Source organism: Rhipicephalus microplus, chromosome 7 (assembly GCF_043290135.1).
Source record: "Rhipicephalus microplus isolate Deutch F79 chromosome 7, USDA_Rmic, whole genome shotgun sequence".
Lineage (NCBI taxonomy): Eukaryota > Metazoa > Arthropoda > Arachnida > Ixodida > Ixodidae > Rhipicephalus > Rhipicephalus microplus.
This window is the reverse complement of record NC_134706.1, coordinates 14,601,621-14,622,943: the sequence shown is the minus strand read 5'-3', so window position 1 is coordinate 14,622,943 and position 21,323 is coordinate 14,601,621. Positions and strand designations below refer to the sequence as shown.

At 45.6% G+C, this 21,323-nt stretch overlaps 1 protein-coding gene across 1 annotated transcript in view; it reads right to left on the bottom strand.

Annotated features, from left to right (window-relative positions):
- Nucleotides 1-8,035, bottom strand: part of LOC119179385 (uncharacterized) — a 45,397-nt gene extending 37,362 nt beyond the window's left edge. Inside the window, exons 1-2 of the mRNA XM_075868727.1 lie at nt 7,835-8,035; nt 2,496-2,662 (exon numbers count right to left, since the gene is read on the bottom strand). Coding sequence (XP_075724842.1) covers nt 2,496-2,662; nt 7,835-7,966 — 299 coding nt within the window. The 5' untranslated portion in view covers nt 7,967-8,035. The remainder of the gene's footprint in view (nt 1-2,495; nt 2,663-7,834) is intronic.
- Between the last annotated feature and the right edge of the window lie 13,288 nt (nt 8,036-21,323).

Below are 21,323 nucleotides of genomic sequence, written 5' to 3'. Positions count from 1 at the left end.
GGGGCGAAGCAAGTTCGCGTGCTGACATCGATCCACAGTAAAACTACAGTGACGGCAATGCTCTGTTACATGTCAGATGGGCACAAGCTTCCGCCGTACCTCATATTCAAATGGAAGACGCTCCCGAAAGGAGTTGTTTTTGCAAGTCGTGTGATCGTGCGGGCCAACTAGAAAAATGGGTGCGCGTTGCAATCGATGTCTTGTTTTTCTTTTCTTTTTTGTCGTGGAAACCAGGTGCGCGTTACAATTGAGGGCACGGTAGAATCGAGTAAATACGGTATAACAAAAGTCAACAGAGGAGTGAATCTCCTCACCGTAATTGAAACGCCATTTTTGAAAGACTGCTCACAAGCAAGGCATGATGAACAATGCAGTTGTGCAATTCAGAGAATCAAGTCGTGCGACAGAGATGTAAATTTTCATTCACCTAAATTTACTAATTTTGGAAAATTAATATGCGCAGACCTGCAGTGCCAACGAAACAAAAGCAATATCAGCCGGTGCTTCGTGTGTGAACACAACAGACGGGTGAAGCTTTTTGAAAACGGGACGCAAACGACTATATGTCTTTTTGTTTGTTTTTTATGCCACACGCACAGAAAGCACCTGTGGCACTCCTAAATAAAAAAAAAGGCTCTGCACCAGAAAATTGGTGACTAACCTTCCATAGTTGCTCTCTTATGTGTTGGACTTTCCTGCATTCCACCTGCTTTTGAATTCCCAGGTGCAACATGGAAAGCAGTGAAGACCATGCTCCAATTAGTACTATGCTTAATTATCGTGCACCACCAAGCTTCCTAATCTCTTCTGCTTATTTAACTTCCTGTTTACCCCTCAGCGCTTGCCTTCCTTTGGAATCCAGTTTGCTACTCACAAAAATTGTGATCATTTATGGCATACTGCGTGCCATGCAGGTGTACATGCAGTAGCTGCCCTCAGAATGTTTAAAAAAGGCTACAAATGCGTTACCAGCAGGCCTGACTGTATTTCCTGATTTTGACTAATATATCTGTACGTATATGGACATACATTTTGTTGCATGAGCATGTGGCTGGCCTACACCTCACAGCATTTACCTCATTCCAACCAGCTTATGCGATAAAGAGTACTGTGCGTGTGTCACATGCAACACTTGTCTTGACAGCAGAAACCTTAATAGTGCCCCAGCTTTGACATAGCCAAGTGAGCAATCTGTCTCTTTGCTCCATCGATTTCGCCAACAATCTTACTTGCCTTCACTCACTGTGGATGGCGAGAAGGTATCCGGAGACCTCCACTCACATCGGTTGCGCGTGCGTGCTCACACAGTACGACAATGCAGACAGTTCGAGCATCCACGTTCACTGCAGCTATGGATGACAGCTTTCACTTTTCCACACACCACGAAACACATTCTTAGCCCCGTCAAGGAAGACCTCAATACTGTTGCTTCAACATTTAAGCCAAATCAGGCCGGTCTTCGTAATAGACCCTCTCCAAAATCCGCAAGAGTGCTTTTCCTTGTTGCAAATTTGCACGAAACTCGAGGCGTCAACTGTTGTGCTTCAGAGCGACAAGAGGTTATAGCTTCAGGTGCTGGGGCTTGTTTATTATGCGTGCTTATATCGAGTCAGCTTAGTCTTCGTTTTCCATGTCATGGTGGAAGCAAACTGTGCTTGAACACATGCTGTTTGCAATAAATGACTACTTGCGACTATTGATTGATATGTGGGGTTGAACGTCCCAAAACCACATGATTATGAGAGACGCCATAGTGGAGAGCTCCGGAAATTTTGACCACCTGGGGTTGTTTAACGCGCACCCAAATCTGAGCACACAGGCCTACAACATTTCCACCTCCATCGGAAATGCAGCCGCCGCAGCCCGGATTTGATCCCGCGACCTGCGGGTCAGCAGCCGAGTACCTTAGCCACTAGAAACTAGTTGCGACTAGTTCGGCTAACCATACTGTAGAAAAGCTTGTTTTACAGTTATGAAAAGCATCTGTTACAATTACAAACAAATTCCGCAGACTTATGATACTCTTACGATAATCTGTTGCAACACAAGATTAATAAAAACATATGTGCACAAAACGGTGTCATGGCTATAACCGAGCTGAGATCATTGTAAAGACATACGGTACATCTACCAAAAGCAGTGATACAGAGAAACACGTTCAACCTCTTTTCAAAGGTGGTAGCACACTCAGCTAACATAAAGCTATGTTGAAATCTTTTCTCTGCACTGAAGTGTATTGCAAAGACTGGTTGAAAATAAGATGTGATGCTTGTACCAATCACTGTGTTGAGCACTTGATCGTATCAAGACTGATCCCAAATATACAAAAGTGAGTTGCGTCTATAAACTAGAATCAGCTCATGCAAGATAATTATAGATTATTTGGAAAGGCTTTTGTCTCAGAATGAATGTGCAGAACAGGCTCAGATTGATGATGATGACACCGTGCCTGAAATAGATGTTGGATTAAATCGGCAATATTGAACAACACTCACGGACTTCGTGGATAAGGGGGTGCAACGTCTTGATCACCAGTATCCACTGCTGCATTGCACAGAACTGAAGCACTCCTTGAGATGACGCGCAGCTTCGCTTTGTTTAGAATTTCATCTTCGGGTGCAAGGTCGACAAAGTCGTCCAGGTCGGTGTCATACACCTGGATCTGTTTGGGACAGGGAATCGCATTTTTTAAAAAGAACTTTTATGCATTCGAGTATGTAGCAATCCCCAAAGAAAGGCATAGTTAAGCACATTAATCAGTGCATTGTCTATAATAATTTGCAGCATTTTTTCATCCCTACACTGCAAAAACAGTGGCACCATTAGGGATGTGTTTTTTGTCATTCTGTTGTGCCTCTTGTTTTAACAATCTGCGACTAAGACGTCCAGTCTATGAATAGAGCGAACACCATCAGTATTACACCGCATTCGTGACAGGAATGGCATCAGGACATAGTTTGCACAAACACGCCACACGATTGCTGCTCTGCAGCAGGCCAGCCCAGCAGGTTAAGCTGTTTTGACAGTACCGCCTGCCACGGACCGAAAACAGCCTTCACACTTTCGATGCACCACTGTTGCTGGATACATACTATCGATCGGTAAAAGAAAGGCATGCATTGAACTCCTTCAGGTGCTAATTGATTCTGCTTAAAGCTTAAGTCTCGTTTTCCATTTGCTGCACAGAATTAATTATGTACATTGTTATAACACTCAAAATTTTTGTTTATACTTATTTTCATCGAAGTAAATCAGATGTACTCGCTTATGTCAGTGAACGTGATCTACCAAAAAAAAAAAAAAAATCCCATTCGGTAAACTCCGAAAGAAGCAAATGTTGACATAACAACCCTATACGTCTACACACGAATTATCTAGGCCAGCAAGAACTTATTCATCTATTTTCAGACTCAAAAAACACTTCACAAGTATCATTCAAACATTCACTACTATCAGGAGTGTTTCACTTTGCCGCAACAAATTTATGAAGCCATTAAGTACTGCTCCTTTCTTCAGCCTTTCCCTGCACCCTCTTGGCTTTCACACTCTTCCTGGTCCAATGTCCTGAATGCAAATGCATTAATAATGGCAACACATTGATAAGTGAGAACAGCAAACTGTTGTTTCACGGGCTGGGGCAATATTTCATTTGGGAGCTTGTTTATTACAGTAGATCCCGGCTATATCAGACTCGGATTTATGAAATTATTGGCTATATCGAACAGCCGAGAAATCCCCTTAAAATTTCCCATGCAAAAGCGCGAAGCTGGTGTACACATATATTGAACTGCCGTTGAGCGAAACATCCTATATATCGAGCGCTGCGCCGTGCTGAAGCCGAGAAAAGGAAATTCTCTATTTCCTATCAAATATTATTTTTATTTTAGCTACATTCTAAAACATTCAAATTCTTTGTATGCACGTGTTGAAGAAGCAGTGCTATTTAATTGTATTAATCTGGTTGGCTTTGCAGCCCTGGAGAGTGTACAGGCTTGTTTGATGTATAATGCCTGACCATAGTGTTTCTCAAAGAAGCCAACCTCTTATCCTTTTTACGGCATTATTTTCTTCCGAGTTCGCCGAGATAATGCAGGGGTTCCACTGCATCAACCACATTTTCCACTTTTATTATCCTGGTAGGATTATTATTGTTATTATCTGCAAATTAAGTCCTTTATGAGCAATGGTGCGTGAACATAAAAACTGATGAAACAAAACGAGACATCCATTTAGAATGCTGGTGTTGGGCCACCTTTCAAGGTTCCTCCATATAGGGTTTTACCACATGGAATTTTAAGAATCGGCATGCCTTTCATTTTCATTAATTTTTGTTAATTGTTTTCAATCATTTGACTCATCATCAATTAAATATTTTTTACAATAATATAAGAGTAACCACATTACTTTTTCACAGTGACTTGAACTGCAACAGGTTACTTTTGGAAACTGCACCGATACTAGAAAACAATATTTCGGTCCTCATGATAGCGATAGTTCACAAACAGTGCCGGTATAAGCACCTTGAACATTGAACTCTGTGCCACCACACATGCCTTTGGTGATAGCAGGCGCATTCCTCTCGGCCTTAGTAAATACAGCAGCTAAGCGCTGGTGGAAATGCCTTGAACTATTGTCCAAAAAGACGGAAAGCTTTATTTAGTCTGTCTGAACGGTTTTCCCTTTAAATAACAGTCCTTGTGTTGTTGTATGCCATAAGTCTTGAAGAAGGGATTAAAATCCTGCACATAAGACGAAAAGGAAGAGGATGGGTGCTGTTTTTTTTTTTTTTTTCGTCCTATGTTTGTGCTGTTAATCACTTCTTTTAAACATGTACAAACTAGCCAACGTCCTGATGCTTGCTGAGTCACTAGTATGAGCACTCGTGCTGCAATAACGAGCATATTGCACGGCAACTCAGGGATAAAGCCTCACAGCTTGACAATACGCCAGTGAGGTTTATCATAACAAGCTATGAACAATGCCAGCTTTCTTTTGAAAGAAAATATTTTGCACCAAACTTTCCGTGGTTTACAAGAATATGGAACACCTGCAGATTTATCAGCGTCACACCGTTTTGGGAAAAATTGAAGGTTCCCGGCAAAATTTAAGGGGGTAAACATCTACATTTAGAGGTTGTTGTGACGCTATCGACATGCAAGTAAAAAAATAACGTATTTCTTTCATTGACACTTGTATGTTCAGGTAATCGCTAACTTTTATTACTTTGTATCAATATCATCACTGAATCAGAGCAACTGTAGCAAGACAGGTTTGTTTTTACCTTTGACCATTGTCTCTACAGTTTATTTCTCAAGTTTATTATTATTATTACACTACCAAAACAGTTATTTTCTTTCTTCTTGGTTTGTTTTGCCTAGAACCTGGGGGAAACATGGCTGACATATATTAAAAAAAATGTAATGCTGAGTGACTGCAGCCACATATTTTTGTTTGCACCTGCCTATGATGCTAGCAAGTCTATCGGCCTTGGCGCTTTCACTTGTGTAATTACCGAGGAGAAAAATGTGCGCAAACAATAATGGCCAGGATGAATCTACTCAAATAATGTAGACATGCAAGACTAAATTGTCTAATTGCAGAACGGTCTAAAATGTGAACTATCTGCCAACTTTCACTGCTGTTTCTCAATTTGCTTTGCTTTTCACTGTCGCACCCTCCAACAAAAATACTCTTATGAGACCGGCGTTTAAGCGAGGGGCACACTAAAAGAACAAAAAAAAAGGGCCAACTCGCAGTCAGATATGGATGTTCTCCAAGAGAGTTCTTACATGTATCGACGCATTGACTGCTCTAACACTACAATGGGAGAATCCGTGATTTCACTTTTTCCTATCATGCACACATGACATTAAAATATTATAAAAAAGCCTATTGCTGTACAAAACAAACCAAGAAAAGGTGACACACGTCCAAAAGAATGAAAAAAAAAATGTTTACTACACGAGCAGCTGTGTTGCGCTTGTGCTCCAAGTTGTTCATCTCTGACCGATAATGGACCACTGACACTAAAATAAAACCTTTGAGATGTTTGTATTGTTTACTTGTTATGTATACATGGTCACTTCTGGTTGAATATTACAGGCAAATGTTACATCAAAGGCATCCTAATTTGTTTTGTAAATTAAGCGTGCGTGCTCATCCGACTTAACAGCCTCTTGCAACATTACCATTAGTATAATGTAGATGAAGGCCCTGTGTGATGTTTTACAAGAACAGCGAGTATTACAGACGTTGAATTGCATATGAAGGGCGCACACAAAAGCACAATGGGCGCCTGACGAAGGCGCTTGTTCCTTGCCCCTGTGGGTCTGTTGGCGGGCGGCTCTCAAGGTGGTTTTGGCTAATTAGGCCAGAAATGCCCTCATTTCTTGAAGGAACACGCTCTAATCGGGCTTAACTCTTACTGAAACACCCACATCGTTTTGTTCTTTGCCCCATGCAAGGCCTTTATTTGGAAACTGTGCTGTTACCATCAACAAAGCTTGAGTAAACGTTGCCTAGGCATTCTGCCACTTTTTTCTTACCAATTTAGGCACCTCTTTCGAAATGACCCTAAGATTAACGATGCTAGGAGCAAATTGTACGATACCTTAGAGTGCTCACAATTTAATTTTGGTATTACCAGACACAAAGGTAGAAATATCGCCAAACAAACATTTTCGTCAGACCTTAAAATTTTTGCTAGGTTACCAACGAGGCTGGTCGACTGTTGAGGCACACAACTTGGGAAGTATGCAACATTTTCTCCTCAGCGGCGAATGCACACGAGCTGGCACCAACGCCCGTGCACTTCAGACTGACCTCATGAATAGCACCCGGCCTTCGGAAAACACTGCCCAGTGCATGAGTGGCACTACTTTTTTAAGTCACAGAGGAGGTCATGATCAGACTATAGCCTTCTATAGAAAACGCCATCCGACATACCCCAATTAACCAGCCTTGGAACGCTTATTCATCACATGTATACACGAGTCCGAACGATATGTCTTGTGCTGACACAGCTAGGGGAAGTGTAGCGTCCCCCGTCGTGGCGCGCGGTTGACGCGACACGATCAGCTGAGAGGAAAAAAAAGAAAAGTAAGGGGGAGGGGGGCAGCGCATCACCTCCTGCGACTCTATTCAGTTTTCCCCGTCATCCCTAATACTGAGACGCGATATCTTAATCGCACAGCTGCGCACACAGCAGCGCACACAGCAGCGCACACAGCAAGAGAACGCGCCTCGATTTCTGTAATGAACGGTTCATTCCGTTAATTAAAACGGCCTCTTAATTGCGCAGCAGCGCCGCGCTCGACTTCTGCTAGGCGCGGTTCAGTCCGTAAATAAAACGAATTCTCTAATGCGCGGTTCATTCCGTTAATTAAAACGGAATTAAAACGGCCTCTTAATTACACGGCAGCGCCGCGCTCGACTTCTGCTAGGCTCGGTTCATTCCGTTAATTAAAAGGGCCAGCGTCGCTCATGCACTCGCAAAATGCACCGCGGATAGCACCAAACTCTTACAAAAAAGCCACAACTACAATAGAAAAATTTTCAGCTAAATTTAGCGGCAGTCTGGCAACAACCACCTTTCCAGTCTGGCAACCACTTATGCAACGCCAAAAGGAATGTTGCCGAAAACTAAACGTGATGTAGAGGTTTAAAGAAGAAACACAAGAAAGTGGCGCTAGGGAGGCCAGTGCGATGGTGAAGGTTCCGGGCGGGTTTTGTTTGTGACATGCAGCATGCGTTTCGCTTTAAGCTGAGGAACTTGTTGAGCTCGCGACTGACCACAAGTGACAGCAGTTGAAACATGCAAATAAGGAAAATCTACCAGCGTGTTTCCGAGATCGACGTCCACGATTGCCGTCACTTTTTGCAGGAATTCGGCGTAGGTTCCCGTTGCCAGCTTCAACTTTCGCCGGCTGCCGTTTTGTAATATGACGAGGCAAAAGACGTCGCTCATTTCGACGAAAGCAGAAACGCGGTGGAAGCACGTGACTCAACAGCACGCAATGGCACGCAAGATCTGCACGTTCGTAGACGAACGGGCAACGCGGGAAAATGCGAGGAAGTACTCAGTGTTGCCAGGTCGGACAAGAGGGAACAGCCAAAAGCCGAAGACCCTGTTTGTGGCCTAAATGTAGCCAAAAAAGACCCAAAAATGGCAACAAACTTTGTAGCCAAATATAGCCAACCTTATTAGCAATTTTTTTCTATACATATTTGATTGATTAATGTATATGTGGGGTTGAACGTCCCAAAATAACCGTATAAGAGATGCCGTAGTGAAGGGCCTCGGAAATTTCGACCACCTGGGGTTCTTTAACGTGCACCCAAATCTGAGCACACGGGTAACATGCGCCTACAGCATTTTCGCCTCCATTGAAAACGCGGGCGGCATTCAAAACGCCGAAAATCAAAAGGCCGAACTATAGGAATGCCGAAGTTTGAAACAGTGGAAAATCAAAACGCCGAAAATATAAAAAGTCATGAATTTAAAATGCCGAAAAATCAAAATACCGAAGCATCAAAATGCCGAAACATCAAAATGCCGACATCACCCAGCTATAGTGGAAGATAATGTATAATAATAAGCTAAAGGTTCCACGAGCTCTGTACGATACAAGCATGCGCTTTCGGCCTCGTTTCCAATAGCCATGTTCTCTTCGAATATGGTTCAGCCATTCGAAACTCACAGCCATCTATGGTAGTGCAGGATTCGTCCTTGAGACCGAGCCCCTACATAGCTCATGTGGGCAGTCCACTTTCCTTTTCCTTCTCACAATCTGGCGCAAGGCTTCATCCCTCGGAAGGTGTTGCCTTGAAGACGCTGGTACATATTCCGTGACTTGCTGCATAAGCTTCACGGTTGCCTTGCCCGAGGCCACCGCCGGAACTTTGATCCGCTCTTGAGTGCGAAGAACTGTCGCTCTAGAGACATCCAGAGCATGGATAGCGTGGACCCTCTTTTTTTTCTGACCGACTTTGCAAGTACCTTATTTATGAAGGTCGGTAATCATTGTAGCATTACACATGTCTAGCCTCTCGCACCTCCAGTATTGTCTAGAACGTGTACTTTTTTTAAAGCATCTACCCATAATCATCTTTGCATCAAAGTTCTGTTTTTCCCTTCTGGGAGCACACCGCAACAGTGTATTCTTCCATTTTAAATCAAATGACAACTGTCTCATATTGCTGCTGCTTTTGTACTCCGAACACTGGACAGCACTGCAATTTTTTTTTTCTGCTGACTCACAAGAGCCGTCCTGTACAACTGATATGCCGAGCTGCACAAATGGTAACACATGCTGTTTGCAATAAGTGACTAGTTGCGACTATTGATTGATATGTGGGGTTAATGTCCCAAAACCACCATATGATTATGAGAGACACCATACTGGAGGGCTCCGGAAATTTCGACCACCTGGGGTTCTTTAACGTGCACCCAATTCTGAGCACACAGGCCTACAACATTTCCGCCTCCATCGGAAATGCAGCCGCCGCAGCCGGGATTCAATCCCGCGACCTGCGGATCAGCAGCCGAGTACCTTAACCACTAGACCACAGTGGCAGGGCGCATATGTTTTATGTAACCAGTTCTTTACAGTTGCGCAACGATGTCAACAGCAACACGTGTATTAGCAACGATGCCAGGCATGGTATGATGATACCATGACTGGTATTATTGCCCAGGAGGCCTTCAAGGAAACCATGTCAAAGAAATAAATAAATAGGTATGACATTTTGGCACAAGAGGATGGCAGCCCTGGACACTGCTTTATAGATCATTTGCAGTGGACAGTGCCTATAACTATACAATTCACGTTAACCCGACGTGGCGGCAGCATCGAAGGAGTAGATGTGTAATGTTTATACACTTCAATAGCCAGCCGCAAGCAACTGACGTTTGAAGAACTTACGCCTGCCTGCATAGTGTGCGTTCCCAAGAGATTCCGAGGCATGACGTGGCATTCGGATAGGTTCCTGCTGGTACCATTTTATTCATAGCATTCATCGGGTCAACGCTGTTGATGTTGGTTCTGCTTCACACACTCACATTTAAGTCACCAATGTATGTTGCAGTATAGTTGCTTCCGCGACGTCCCTCACACAGCTTATTCACACATTCACGCGTTCCAAGTTACACACGTGTTACTGAAAGCACTGGATTGGAGCAGTATACATGTAGGGAGGCGGTATTTGCGACGTCACGTTAATGTTGTCAGAACATCACATGCAGGCACAGACGGGTTGCTGCCAACCCGCTATCACATCGAAACCGGTCAACCGCAAATTGTCATCGAAGTTCCCATCGTGGAGTGCCAGTACGATCTTAATATTTGGTTCCTATGACGTCACAGTCGAGATATCTGTACAGTCATATCCTATTTTGAGATTGTTGTCTTTGGGGGCAACCACAGCTGTATGTGCAGTAAGAACATTCTCTGCCGATAAGTGCCCCGACACCTTTTCTATCTTTCTGCGTCGAGCAGTGACAGTTTTCGGGAGACATTGGCGACTGCTATCTCATTATCTCTGCACGCGTTGATAATGAAATGGGTGACAAATTAGTTAGCGACGTGGTTCTCCCCAAAACGCCACTGACGTCCATACAACCATAATCATTATTTAAACTTGATTTCCAGACAACCGACACATGCCCGAATCAATTAGTCAAAGTTATCCGTTGTAACTATCAGTATTCTGTAGAGGAACTTTCTGGTGAAGCTGTCAGGTCCATAGATAGAGCAAAATAAACAGTGCGAAAAAAATGATAACCAGCACAGGATGCAGGAATTAGCAAACATAGCACCACTGTAGCCCGTCGCCGAATGATATTTTCGGCAACCGAAGTGAAATCGCTTTCGACGAAGAACACATGCATATGCGCGCGACCGCATATCACTCATGAACTGACTTTGCCTAACGAAAATGGCGGCAGAATGAACATTAGAAAAATGTCACACAGTTTCTGCAAAACAACTGCGTCAAATTTTTCTTGCGGACGCCGCCTGTACTGAAAAATCTGAAGGTTTTTTACACATTTTTTTTTAATTCTCAGACGGCGATTACCAGCATGGACACGTGCCACCACAGGAGATGACGTCAATACTTTCTTAATACTAACACATAAGGGATGCCAAGGCGCCTTTAACATAGATAGGCCCTCCTGTCGAAATGTCGGCCAGCCTGCCTGAGGCATTTCCTTTGTCCTTTCTGCATATTCCGCCGCGTGTTTACATCTGTCGGCTCCCATCAATGTTTTGGACTTCCATAGTGGAGGGAAAAACTGAACAGTTCAGCGACACGGTGGTGGATGAGGTCTAACCACCGTTTACCAATAGGCCGAAACACCCAGAGCAGTCACGTCAAATGACGTAGGTTCAAGCCCTGTATACACCACCTGGAACACCTTCTACGCCGATCAACACCTTTTTATATTCCTTAAAGCCTCTCTTCTGGCCTCATTTTGCTGTACTATTGTCACCTCAAGACATGTACATCCCACAAGGCCTCTTAGAGCTTCTTCCAAAAAGAGCCCAGTGTGAGACGTCCCTAAGTTCTTTGATCGACTTTTATATAGTGCTAAGTATACTTCTGACTTTATGTGCACCATTCAGTGTGTTCCCAAACGCACAAGACCAGGAACCGTCATACCTTTGCGCACACCTCGGAGCACCTCGCACCTTTTATGTCCCCCCGATGCGCTGTGTTTCCTTACAACCATGATTATGACGGCCTATGCGAATGGCTCTCACCAACCCTGGGGGATCATCCAAGACAAAAGTTATCACATCTGAATCGTATATATAATGAATATATAATGAGTTATAAAATGGTTAGAAAAAAATAATCTGCAGCTTTTTCCGTTCTAGAGTTGCTGCAATGGTTTATTTTCCTGTACCTTCATGTCCCTGTTGTCTTAATTGACCTATTCTTTGTGGCACTTGCATTGCTACCCCAAGTATTTCCGATTTAGTTTTCGGCAAAAATTTCGATCTTTCTGTATACTTCCCTGTCTTTCTGTCTCTGGTTTTTAGGGGCGAAGCTCCTGTTTAGAAAAAGTTTATTCTCTCATAGGACGAAACAAACCTAAGAGACAAGCGTCTGTATAACAGGTACAATAACAAACAAAAGACAAAGCACAACATACACTACACATTTAAACTAAAGTGTCCAAGTCCGTAGCATGTCCATAGTCCGTTGTACTAATAACTGTACATATACTACGTAAATGCACTAATCACAATATGGACAATGTACATGATGATATATGTACAGAATTTACAAGACTTGGTGAAGATGTTAGAAAATATGTACAACAGGTATTAATATTCATAAAGGTTACATAACTTACAGCGTTCGAATGAAATGCATATATAGGAGAGCTAACACCCATATTGAACACACACAAACACATAAAAATAGTAAGCACATAGTGATTACATGCACCCATCGGACATTGACAGGTGACCTGGCTATAGGAACCAGGCCAGGTGGAAAACTAATTGAACGCGTCTGTCAACTACGGACAGAAAGCGGCACGACCATTGTCGCAGAAATTCTTCCTCCCCAAGGAAGAACAATTCCTCCGACAGAAACGATATGAGTTCAGAGTAGAGGCGTTCCAGTATTGGAAAAAGAGCACGACGACGATGATCTGCCGCAACAGCTTCGCACCTATTACGCCATAAACAAAAAGCTCCCGCAGCTATGAGAAGGCGTGCAAAGCGACTACGCGGGCAGCGACCAGATGTTACAAAGCGATTAACACCTAGGCCGCGAAAACTAGTGTTAACTGACTTCCAAAACACCTTTGCAATGGCACATTGCTGCAGCATATGCTGGTTAGACTCCTGTAACGGGCAGTTAGGACAAGTGGAAGATGGGACCATGCCCCACCTCTCCAGTCTGTCCCGTGTTGGGAGTACTCTCCATCCAAGACGCCACATAAAGTCACGGAGGTGACCAGGCAAAAACAATGCCGTTATCGCGCTCCACGAGACTTGTCTCGATCGTGCTAGACGGGCTGGAGGAACCAGAGGAAGCAGAAGAGCCGCCGTTGTATCTACAATGCGGCTTTCAAGAATGTCCACATCGGGACAAACCTGCTGCGCGTGTCGATAAAAAGATACTGCCGTTGAGTAAAATGCAGGTACGTGAAGTGTTTGTGGTGCAGAATTAAGCCGTGCATCTGGTAGTAAATAGCGTAACTTGGTGCCTAAGAAGTAGCAGGCGAGATCACGCGCGGGGCACTGATCACCATGCAACAACCGAAGTAAGAATCGTAGGGCAAGTAGCCGGCAGCGAACAGAGACGGATGGGAATGCGAATCCACCGCAGTTTCTCGGTTGCCCAAGAGCTGCTCGGCAAACCAGCTCTGTTCCACCCGACCAGAAAAAGGAGCCAATGAGGGATTGCAACGACCTGGTGATTTGTAATGGGGGCTGTAAGACATGAGATATATACCATGCACGGCCGCAAAACACCGTCTGTGCTAGATACCTTCTTTCGAGCATCGGTAAATCATACTCTTGTGCTTCCCGGACGTGTCGTTTTACATCTTCGACTACTGAATTCCACAAGGAGGCTGATATGCCGTAGCAAGTATAATCAAGCCCCAGAATGCGAATAGAGTCACTTTTTTGAAGACCGAAAAAGGAACTTAGACTTGCGTCTGGTGAACCAATGAATAAATATCGACATTTGGAAAAATTTAACGCAGCACCTGAAATCGTGCCATACGTAGTAAAAAGTCGTAGGCTACGGGATAAACTGTCCTCATTCTTCAAATACAACGTGATGTCATCAGCAAATGCTGTCACTGTCGCGGTACCACTACCTGGAAGAGGAAGGCCTCTAACGTAAGGATCAGCGATTAGCGATTGAAGGAATGGTTCGAGGCTGAATACAAAAAGCGCAGGGGATAGAGGACACCCCTGGCGAACACCACGGGTAACCGGAAATGGCGCACTCTCTAAACCATCAAGAAATAACGTGCTGCGTATATTTCGGTATGCGTTTCTGAGAAGCTCGACGAAGTTTTGTGAGAAGCCAAATGCTGCCATTACGCTAAATATAAAGCTATGTTCGAGGCGATCGAATGCCTTTTCCTGGTCAAGTGAAACCAAGAGTCCCCGAGCTGATCTTGCTAACGTGTACGCAACTATATCGCGCGTAACAAAGGAGAGACTGTGGATTTCTCTTCCAGGAATAGAGCACGCCTGATGATGACCTATTAAGGAGGGCATCAGGCTTCTCAAACGCCGAGTGATAACTGCCGCGAAAGTTTTATAATCAACGTTGAGGAGCGTTATTGGTCGCCACTCCTCTGGGCGAACTGACGATGGGTCATGTTTAGGTATTAAAACAATTCGACCATCGCGAAAGCTATCTGGAAATTCAAAATTCTCGAAGCAGCGGCAAATAACAGAGGTGAAAAGGGCACCAATGTCGTCCCAAAACGTTAAATAAAACTCAACAGGCAACCCATCCGGCCCGGGGGCCGAGCCACGCTTCATGGAAGACAGTGCCTCTTTCACTTCGTCAGCTGACGGACTTGTGCATAGTTGTTCAGCTACTTCAGATGAAATTTGAGGGAGCCTACTTAACATTGTGGCTGTCTCGGTGGTACCGCGATGTGATGACATTGTCGTACGAGCCATGTTGGCAAAGTGAGCTAGGAAAACTGATTGATCACGTGTCGGCGGTAAGGCAGTGTGTAAGAATCTGGCTGCCGGAGTTCCTAGTCGACTCGACGGGTTGAGAAGCGAGCTTTTCGCAAATCGTAGAACCTCAGGATGAGCACAAGGATTACGTCTGCAACGCCAAGCAGCCGCCGTCAATGACGAAGCTGCAATGAGGCGTTGAAAACGACCCCTTAACTCTCGCTGCCATGCGCGCATCAAGGGAGTTAGTCGATCAACCCGAAGAGCAATACGCAGCTTTGTTGCAGTGTCCGCTAGTTCTTCGGACGTACGGCGTCTAAGGGCCCGCCCTGCTACTGAGCAGTGTAAACGCCACTGCGTTTTGAGCGCGTCCCACACCTCCGGACCGCATCCCGAAAGAGAGGCGCGCAAGATTCTAGATAAACTGGAGCGTGTACGCGCGTCGTGCAGAATGCGGATGTCAAGACGCCAAGGTTTCACTGATGATGAAAAGGGAAAGTGAGCCTCGAGCGTCACTGGTCGGTGGTCTGATATATAAACAGGCGATGATGGTAATGTTACTACGTCAGAGTGCGATACGTAAGAAGCTAGCGCGCTCGGCACATAGAAACGATCCAAACGACTAGACGACGTGCTACGCCGCCAAGTCCAGGCATACTGTGGTCCATGCACTAGTCTGTACGTATCTGTCAAAGAGAAATGGTGCACTAGGCGACGCAGCTCTCGCGCGTTCCAATCAGAGCGACCCCATCCTGGACCTTGCACGTCAGCTCGCGTGTCTAATACACAATTAAAGTCTCCAGTGAGTATGACATGACGACCGTCTAGAAAATACACGTCCAGGTCACGGAAAAAATCGTTAGACATCGCTGATTGAGCTGGCCCATAAATACACAAAACACGCAGCTTGAAGGATGATAAGACGCAGTCAAAAGCCAATACCCGCCCATTCCCGTCATAGAAAACATGATGATTGCGCAGAAGAGCGCGGTTAAAAATAATAATTCCGACTCCAGAGGAGCGAGATGTAGCGAAGGAAAAATAACAGTCTAAATTAAAAGCGCGTTTGAATGCACGAACGTGGCCAATGGTGAAAAAATTTGTTTCTTGTAAACACAGAATATCACAATGTTCTGCGCGGGCTATGCTGATAACCTCGGCTTGCTTTACTGGGTTACGGAACCCTTGAACATTTAAAGAAAGAATTTTCAGGGTGTCAGCCATATTGAAAAAAGGTGGATGACTGACCTGGTCGTGTTTTTCAATTCGGTGTACCCCGGGGATCTGTCCGGGGGAACTGGAGTACGTACACTACACAGCACAATTCGACCCTCCAGAAGAGGGTCGAGGTTTCTTTGGTTGCTGGAACTCGGAGCGGCTATCTTGGGTGCCGTCCGAGCTGGTGCCAGACTTGTGAGCACGCTTGACCTCTCGCGAGCTTGCATTTCCACGTCACATACGTCTGGGCTAGAAGGGAGTCCGATGCTACTGTCGACTTCGAGGCTGAAGCTGCTGTCGGACGAATCAGATGGTGGTAGGGCTGCAGCGTTAATGTTGTCGCCGCCTCCAACGAACTTGATCACGGATTGCTTGTCGAGACGCGTCAGTAAAGAACTCCCATGGCGTCTTGCTACTTGTTCCAGAGAGTCACGAGCCTGGCTTTCGGAATGATCCAATGGGCTTTGCTCATTCGGTTTCAATTCTGCTCCTGGTGAGACACCAGCGTCCGTAGATCTCGCAACGTCGGCGTCTTCTGGGCAATCAACTGCTAGGTTTAACGATGACTCTGGTGCCTCAGTGCTTACCGGCGTTTCTTTCTCGGCTTGCGCCAGCGTCGAACATGGCATGACATGTTTGCCTGGGACAGACGCGAGGTCAATCGCGGTGGCTGTTTCTGTCGCTGAGATTGGCAGACGTGGCACGCTCGAGTTGGCCAAGCTGCACACTTCTTCATCGTTTATTGGAGCTCTCAGAATCGGATTCTGGCGTTCTTCTAGTACAGCTCCTGGTTCTCGTTCTTCTGTTGCCGTTGGTGACACGGACGGTAGGGCAGGAAAGGTCCCTGCAGTAGCATCAGAATATGAACGACGCACAGGACAGACGGTGGTAGGGTGGTTATCTCCACAACGTCGGCAGGGGCGGTCGCAACCTTCGCTTTCGTGTCCGTGCACACCACAGCGACCACGGAATGGTGCTGTGCACTGTGCTCGATAATGACCACTAGAGCCACACCGACGACAAACACGTTGCAGACCGCGGTAGTCGAAGGTGACTCGATGACCAGAAACGCGAAGATAGTTGGGGACGCGATTTGTGGGACTCATTTCCATCCGGATATAGCGTGTGCCTGTGAGAACTCCGCGTCTTGCGCTCATGACGCCAGCGGTCACAGTCAATACCTTGCCGTATGGGGACAAAGCCTGGACTAGTACCTCGTTGGAGACGAAGGCTGGTAAAAACAGGCAGGCGACGTTAGTTACCTGCGGGCCGACGGGAACGACAGGGATACGCTCGCCACCGATGGTCAGGTAGCCAGCGTCGACGATGAGAGTCATGGAAGCCATGCTCTTGACAGTTACTTGGAAGTTCATGCCTCCCATGTGCTGAACGCAGTGTACCTCTGAGAGGCCAACTATTGAGGCCGTCGCGTCGACGACGGTCTCCGGACTAGTCCCCGCAGGGACGACAACGTCGAAGGCTTGCGCCTTCGAAGGCGTCCACGACGTCGATGGCGCCATGGCTAGATGAGGAGGACGTCCCTGACGTGGAACACGCAGGGACGTCAACACGGAACCCTTGGTAACACGAAGCTCCTTATGGCCGTGGCTTGGGCGTCTCTCGTATGTAACCACCAGTGGCACATACCCGAAATAGGTATAACACTTGACCTCCAAGGTGGTGCCAGTGAGATATTTCTTCTGTGCGTTGTTTAACAATAAAAAATAGTGCCCAAAGTACATGCCAATGGCTGCTAATGGGGAATGAGAGACATGAGCATTCGGCTTTTAGTCAACGCGCACGCTGCGATCCCCATTAGCAGCCATTAGCATGTACATTGAGCACTATCGGACAAGAAAGGGATGCTACATTATACTCGCTGGGTGTAACCTCCTTAGCTTTAGAAAGGTTTAGCGAGCGTTGAGCCGCAGTGCCATGAATACAATGAACTTGTATATACCATGAATGAACTCAAGGTGGTTAAAAATGAGAAGTAGATACGAAGCGTAAGCCGTAAGAAAGTAAAAGCCGAATTCTCCTGTCTCTCATTTCTCATTAGCAGCCATTGGCATGTAAATTGAGCCCTATCTGACAGGGAAAGGTTGCTACGTTATACTCGCTGGGCGTAACCTCCTTGGTTTTCGAAAGGTTTAGCGAGCGTTTGGTCGCAGTGCCATGAATACAGTGAACTAGAATATACCATGAACTCGAGGTGGTTAAAGGTGGGAAGTGGACCCAAAGCGCAACCGTAAGAAAGTGTGCGTGTGCCACCTCTCGTTTAGTCCTTGGAATGTCCGCTGGATGGCGGTGCTTCTATATGGGGAATATATGATAAAAAGATGCGAGATGGTGGGACTTGGAGTGTTGAATAGATGAACTAAAGGACACACAAACAGATGCATGGATGGACGCATGAACGGACGCAGGGGCGGGTGCACGAAAGAACGCAGGGACGCGCGCACAAACAGACGCATGGACGGTCACACAGACGGACGCATGGACGGACGAATGCTTCGCCCCACTCTCCATCATTCACTCCGTGGATATGCTGCCATTTTTTGCTCTCTCCCTCTGTACTCGTTTTCTCATCGATCAATCTTATAACAGGCCAAGCCGGAGCGGTGAGTCATGGGATTTGGCCGAATTTCGTGGACAATGCCCGTTCATGACGATACTTCTTTGCGGAGCGAGGACGATTAAGGAGCTGCCTGGAAGCAGCTCCTTAATCATCAGGCCGGCCTGTATATATGTGACAGATTAAAACCACTGATGGTACACCTTCTAACGCGTGTATCCATCCTTAAAGTGTACAAAATGGACAACATCGGGGACATTGGACAGGAGTAGCCCCGCCATGGTGGTCTAGTGGCTAAGGTACACAGCTGCTGACCCGCAGGTCGCGGGATCGAATCCCGGCTGTGGCGGCTGTATTTCTGATGCAGGCGGTAATGCTGTTGGCCCATGTGCTCAGATTTGGGTGCACGTTAAAGAACACCAGGTGGTGAACATTTCCAGAGCCCTCCACTGCGGCGTCTCTCATAATCATATCGTGGTTTTTGGGACGTTAAACCCCAGATATCATTCAATCATTGGACAGGACTAGACTGAGTGGCATTTGGTATCACGAGCTTGCAGTTTCTCCCCCAAAAGGAAAGTGGAAATGCTGGCCTCCAAGACTGTCTACCGTCACGCAGCGGACAATATCAGAGGCCAAGCGCCACCAGTTTTCACTTGGGCGATCTCCGCTGGAGGCTCTGTGCGGAACGGGAAACGATCCATTCAGTGAACTTGGCAGAATCGAGAAGTTCCCAAATTAAGTCATCACGACTTTTTATTTTCTTGCTTTTTTATTGTCACGAGCATCACAGCATGGAACCCCTATGGACGCAATGTGGCATTCGGGTCAGTGAGCATCCATCATCACATTTGATGACAATAAACAGCAATTAATAAAAAGCATTTACAAGATAATCAACGCGCACACAAAGTGGCAGGGGCGTAGCCAGAATTTTTTTTCGGGAGAGAGTCACCTCCTTGATTTAAGGGGGGGGGGGGGGGGGGCACTCCTTCGGAACGGCCATTTCTCGCTCTCTATGTCATGGCAAATAAAAATTTCTGGGGGGGGGGGGACGAGTCTGGTATGCCACACTCTGGCTACGCCCATGCAAACACCACACCACTACAAAAGACAAAAAAAAGGGTACAACATTATAATTTCAAGTAACAATTGCAATACAGAACATTCTCGTGACATTATCATGATAAAGAAAAGCAAAATTTACGAACCCCGAAAAAAAAAAGGAGTTTACAAAGCGGCTGGTGAACACAGGATTAAAATTACCAGGACAAGTGGGACAGTCGTCAGATGCTATAAATAAAACGGCTTTGCAGTTTCGAGAAAACGTATACGGAATCTTGCTAGTAATTTAAAAAGTATTGATACATTGTGCGCCCAACTCAAATACAGTGCATATCTTCGAGCGGGTCTTTTACAAAACACTTCGACAAATAGCAATTATATGATGTTAGGAGTAAATTCACATGTACCGTACGCCCGCTAAGTGGTGTATAAGGCAGAGTTGACGGTAATCTAGTGTGATAGTCTTTACATGTTTCAGCTACGTCATCATTTCATTATGCATTAATGTCACAGCCATGGTTAGGACGCTGCAAGGCAACTATAAAGCAACAGTGAGGACGATGGAATTTAGCAAAAATAATCATATTATAGGGCATAGTTTCTCCAAGTGGAAACAGTGGACAACTGCTACTGGGTTTGCAACAATATCCTCGCTTGCCACCATGAAATGCATTTGATTTAGATTTTTTATGGAAATTTAGATAGGGATGCCCTGGACTTACTGGAAGATGGTGCATATATCTTGTGACGCTGCGTGCAACGGCAGTCACGGTGTGGCAGTTTGGGCTAGATGGTATGAGATGACGATAGTTATAGCGCGATAACAGGACGAAGACATAGAGACAAGAAGGACACGAGCGCTCCTGTCTTTCTTGTCTCTTTGTCGTAGTCCTCTTCTCGTGCTATAACTATCGTTCAGCCATGGACACACCTAGTGCTTGTGAAGGTAAATATGATCAAAAAGGCAACTGATTCATAAATGGGTTCCTGCAATACATTAGCACACAAAACAGAAGGCACAATGTTTGTGTGGTGAGAATTTGGTGCTTCCCTGGTTCTTATTTACCCCATTAGATGGCGTCACCTATCTAGCTTGTAAGGGTTCTCGCATTTACGGTCTCAGTATTCTAGAACCCGTGTTCTGAAACGAGACTCGCTTCAACTCGACTGAAAAATTTTCGGTTCTCACGAAATAACAATGCCTATTGCTCATGTGCAGTGAAAATCATTTGCCAAAGATTGCGATTTGCACTACAGCTTGATTTGAGTCGGCGGCTGCTGTCTCCGCAAAACGGACATCGCGTGTAGCGATGAACGAAGACGGGTTTGCGAATTGGGGCCACGTGCGTAAAGCCTATAGTATTTCACGTTCCGTAAAAAGTCCACCTTCCCTAAAGGCCAGTGCATGCACAAATTTCTTCCTGCATCCGACAACACAGTAAGCAAAAGAAGCGTACAAGTCTCAAAATGCAGTACTTCTAAAATCCAAAGAAAGAGCTTCGAAAGGAAGCTCATTTGCCTTACTGCTATGCAATTGCTTTGAGAAGGACGCAAGTGATTTGAAAGCCTCAACGTCTGAACAACTGTGAAACGGACGATGTGACGCCTTAATTGACAAGTCGTGCAGGACGAAGAACGTCTTAAAATTCAGCTTCTACAGCAGTCACCAAAAAGTGTTGCAGATGCACGAAGCAACTTGTGCGGTTCTAGCGAAAAAAAAAACTGAAAGCTCCGCTACACGTATAATGACATGACACAAAATTAAGAATTGCTGCGACACAGGGGAAAAACTC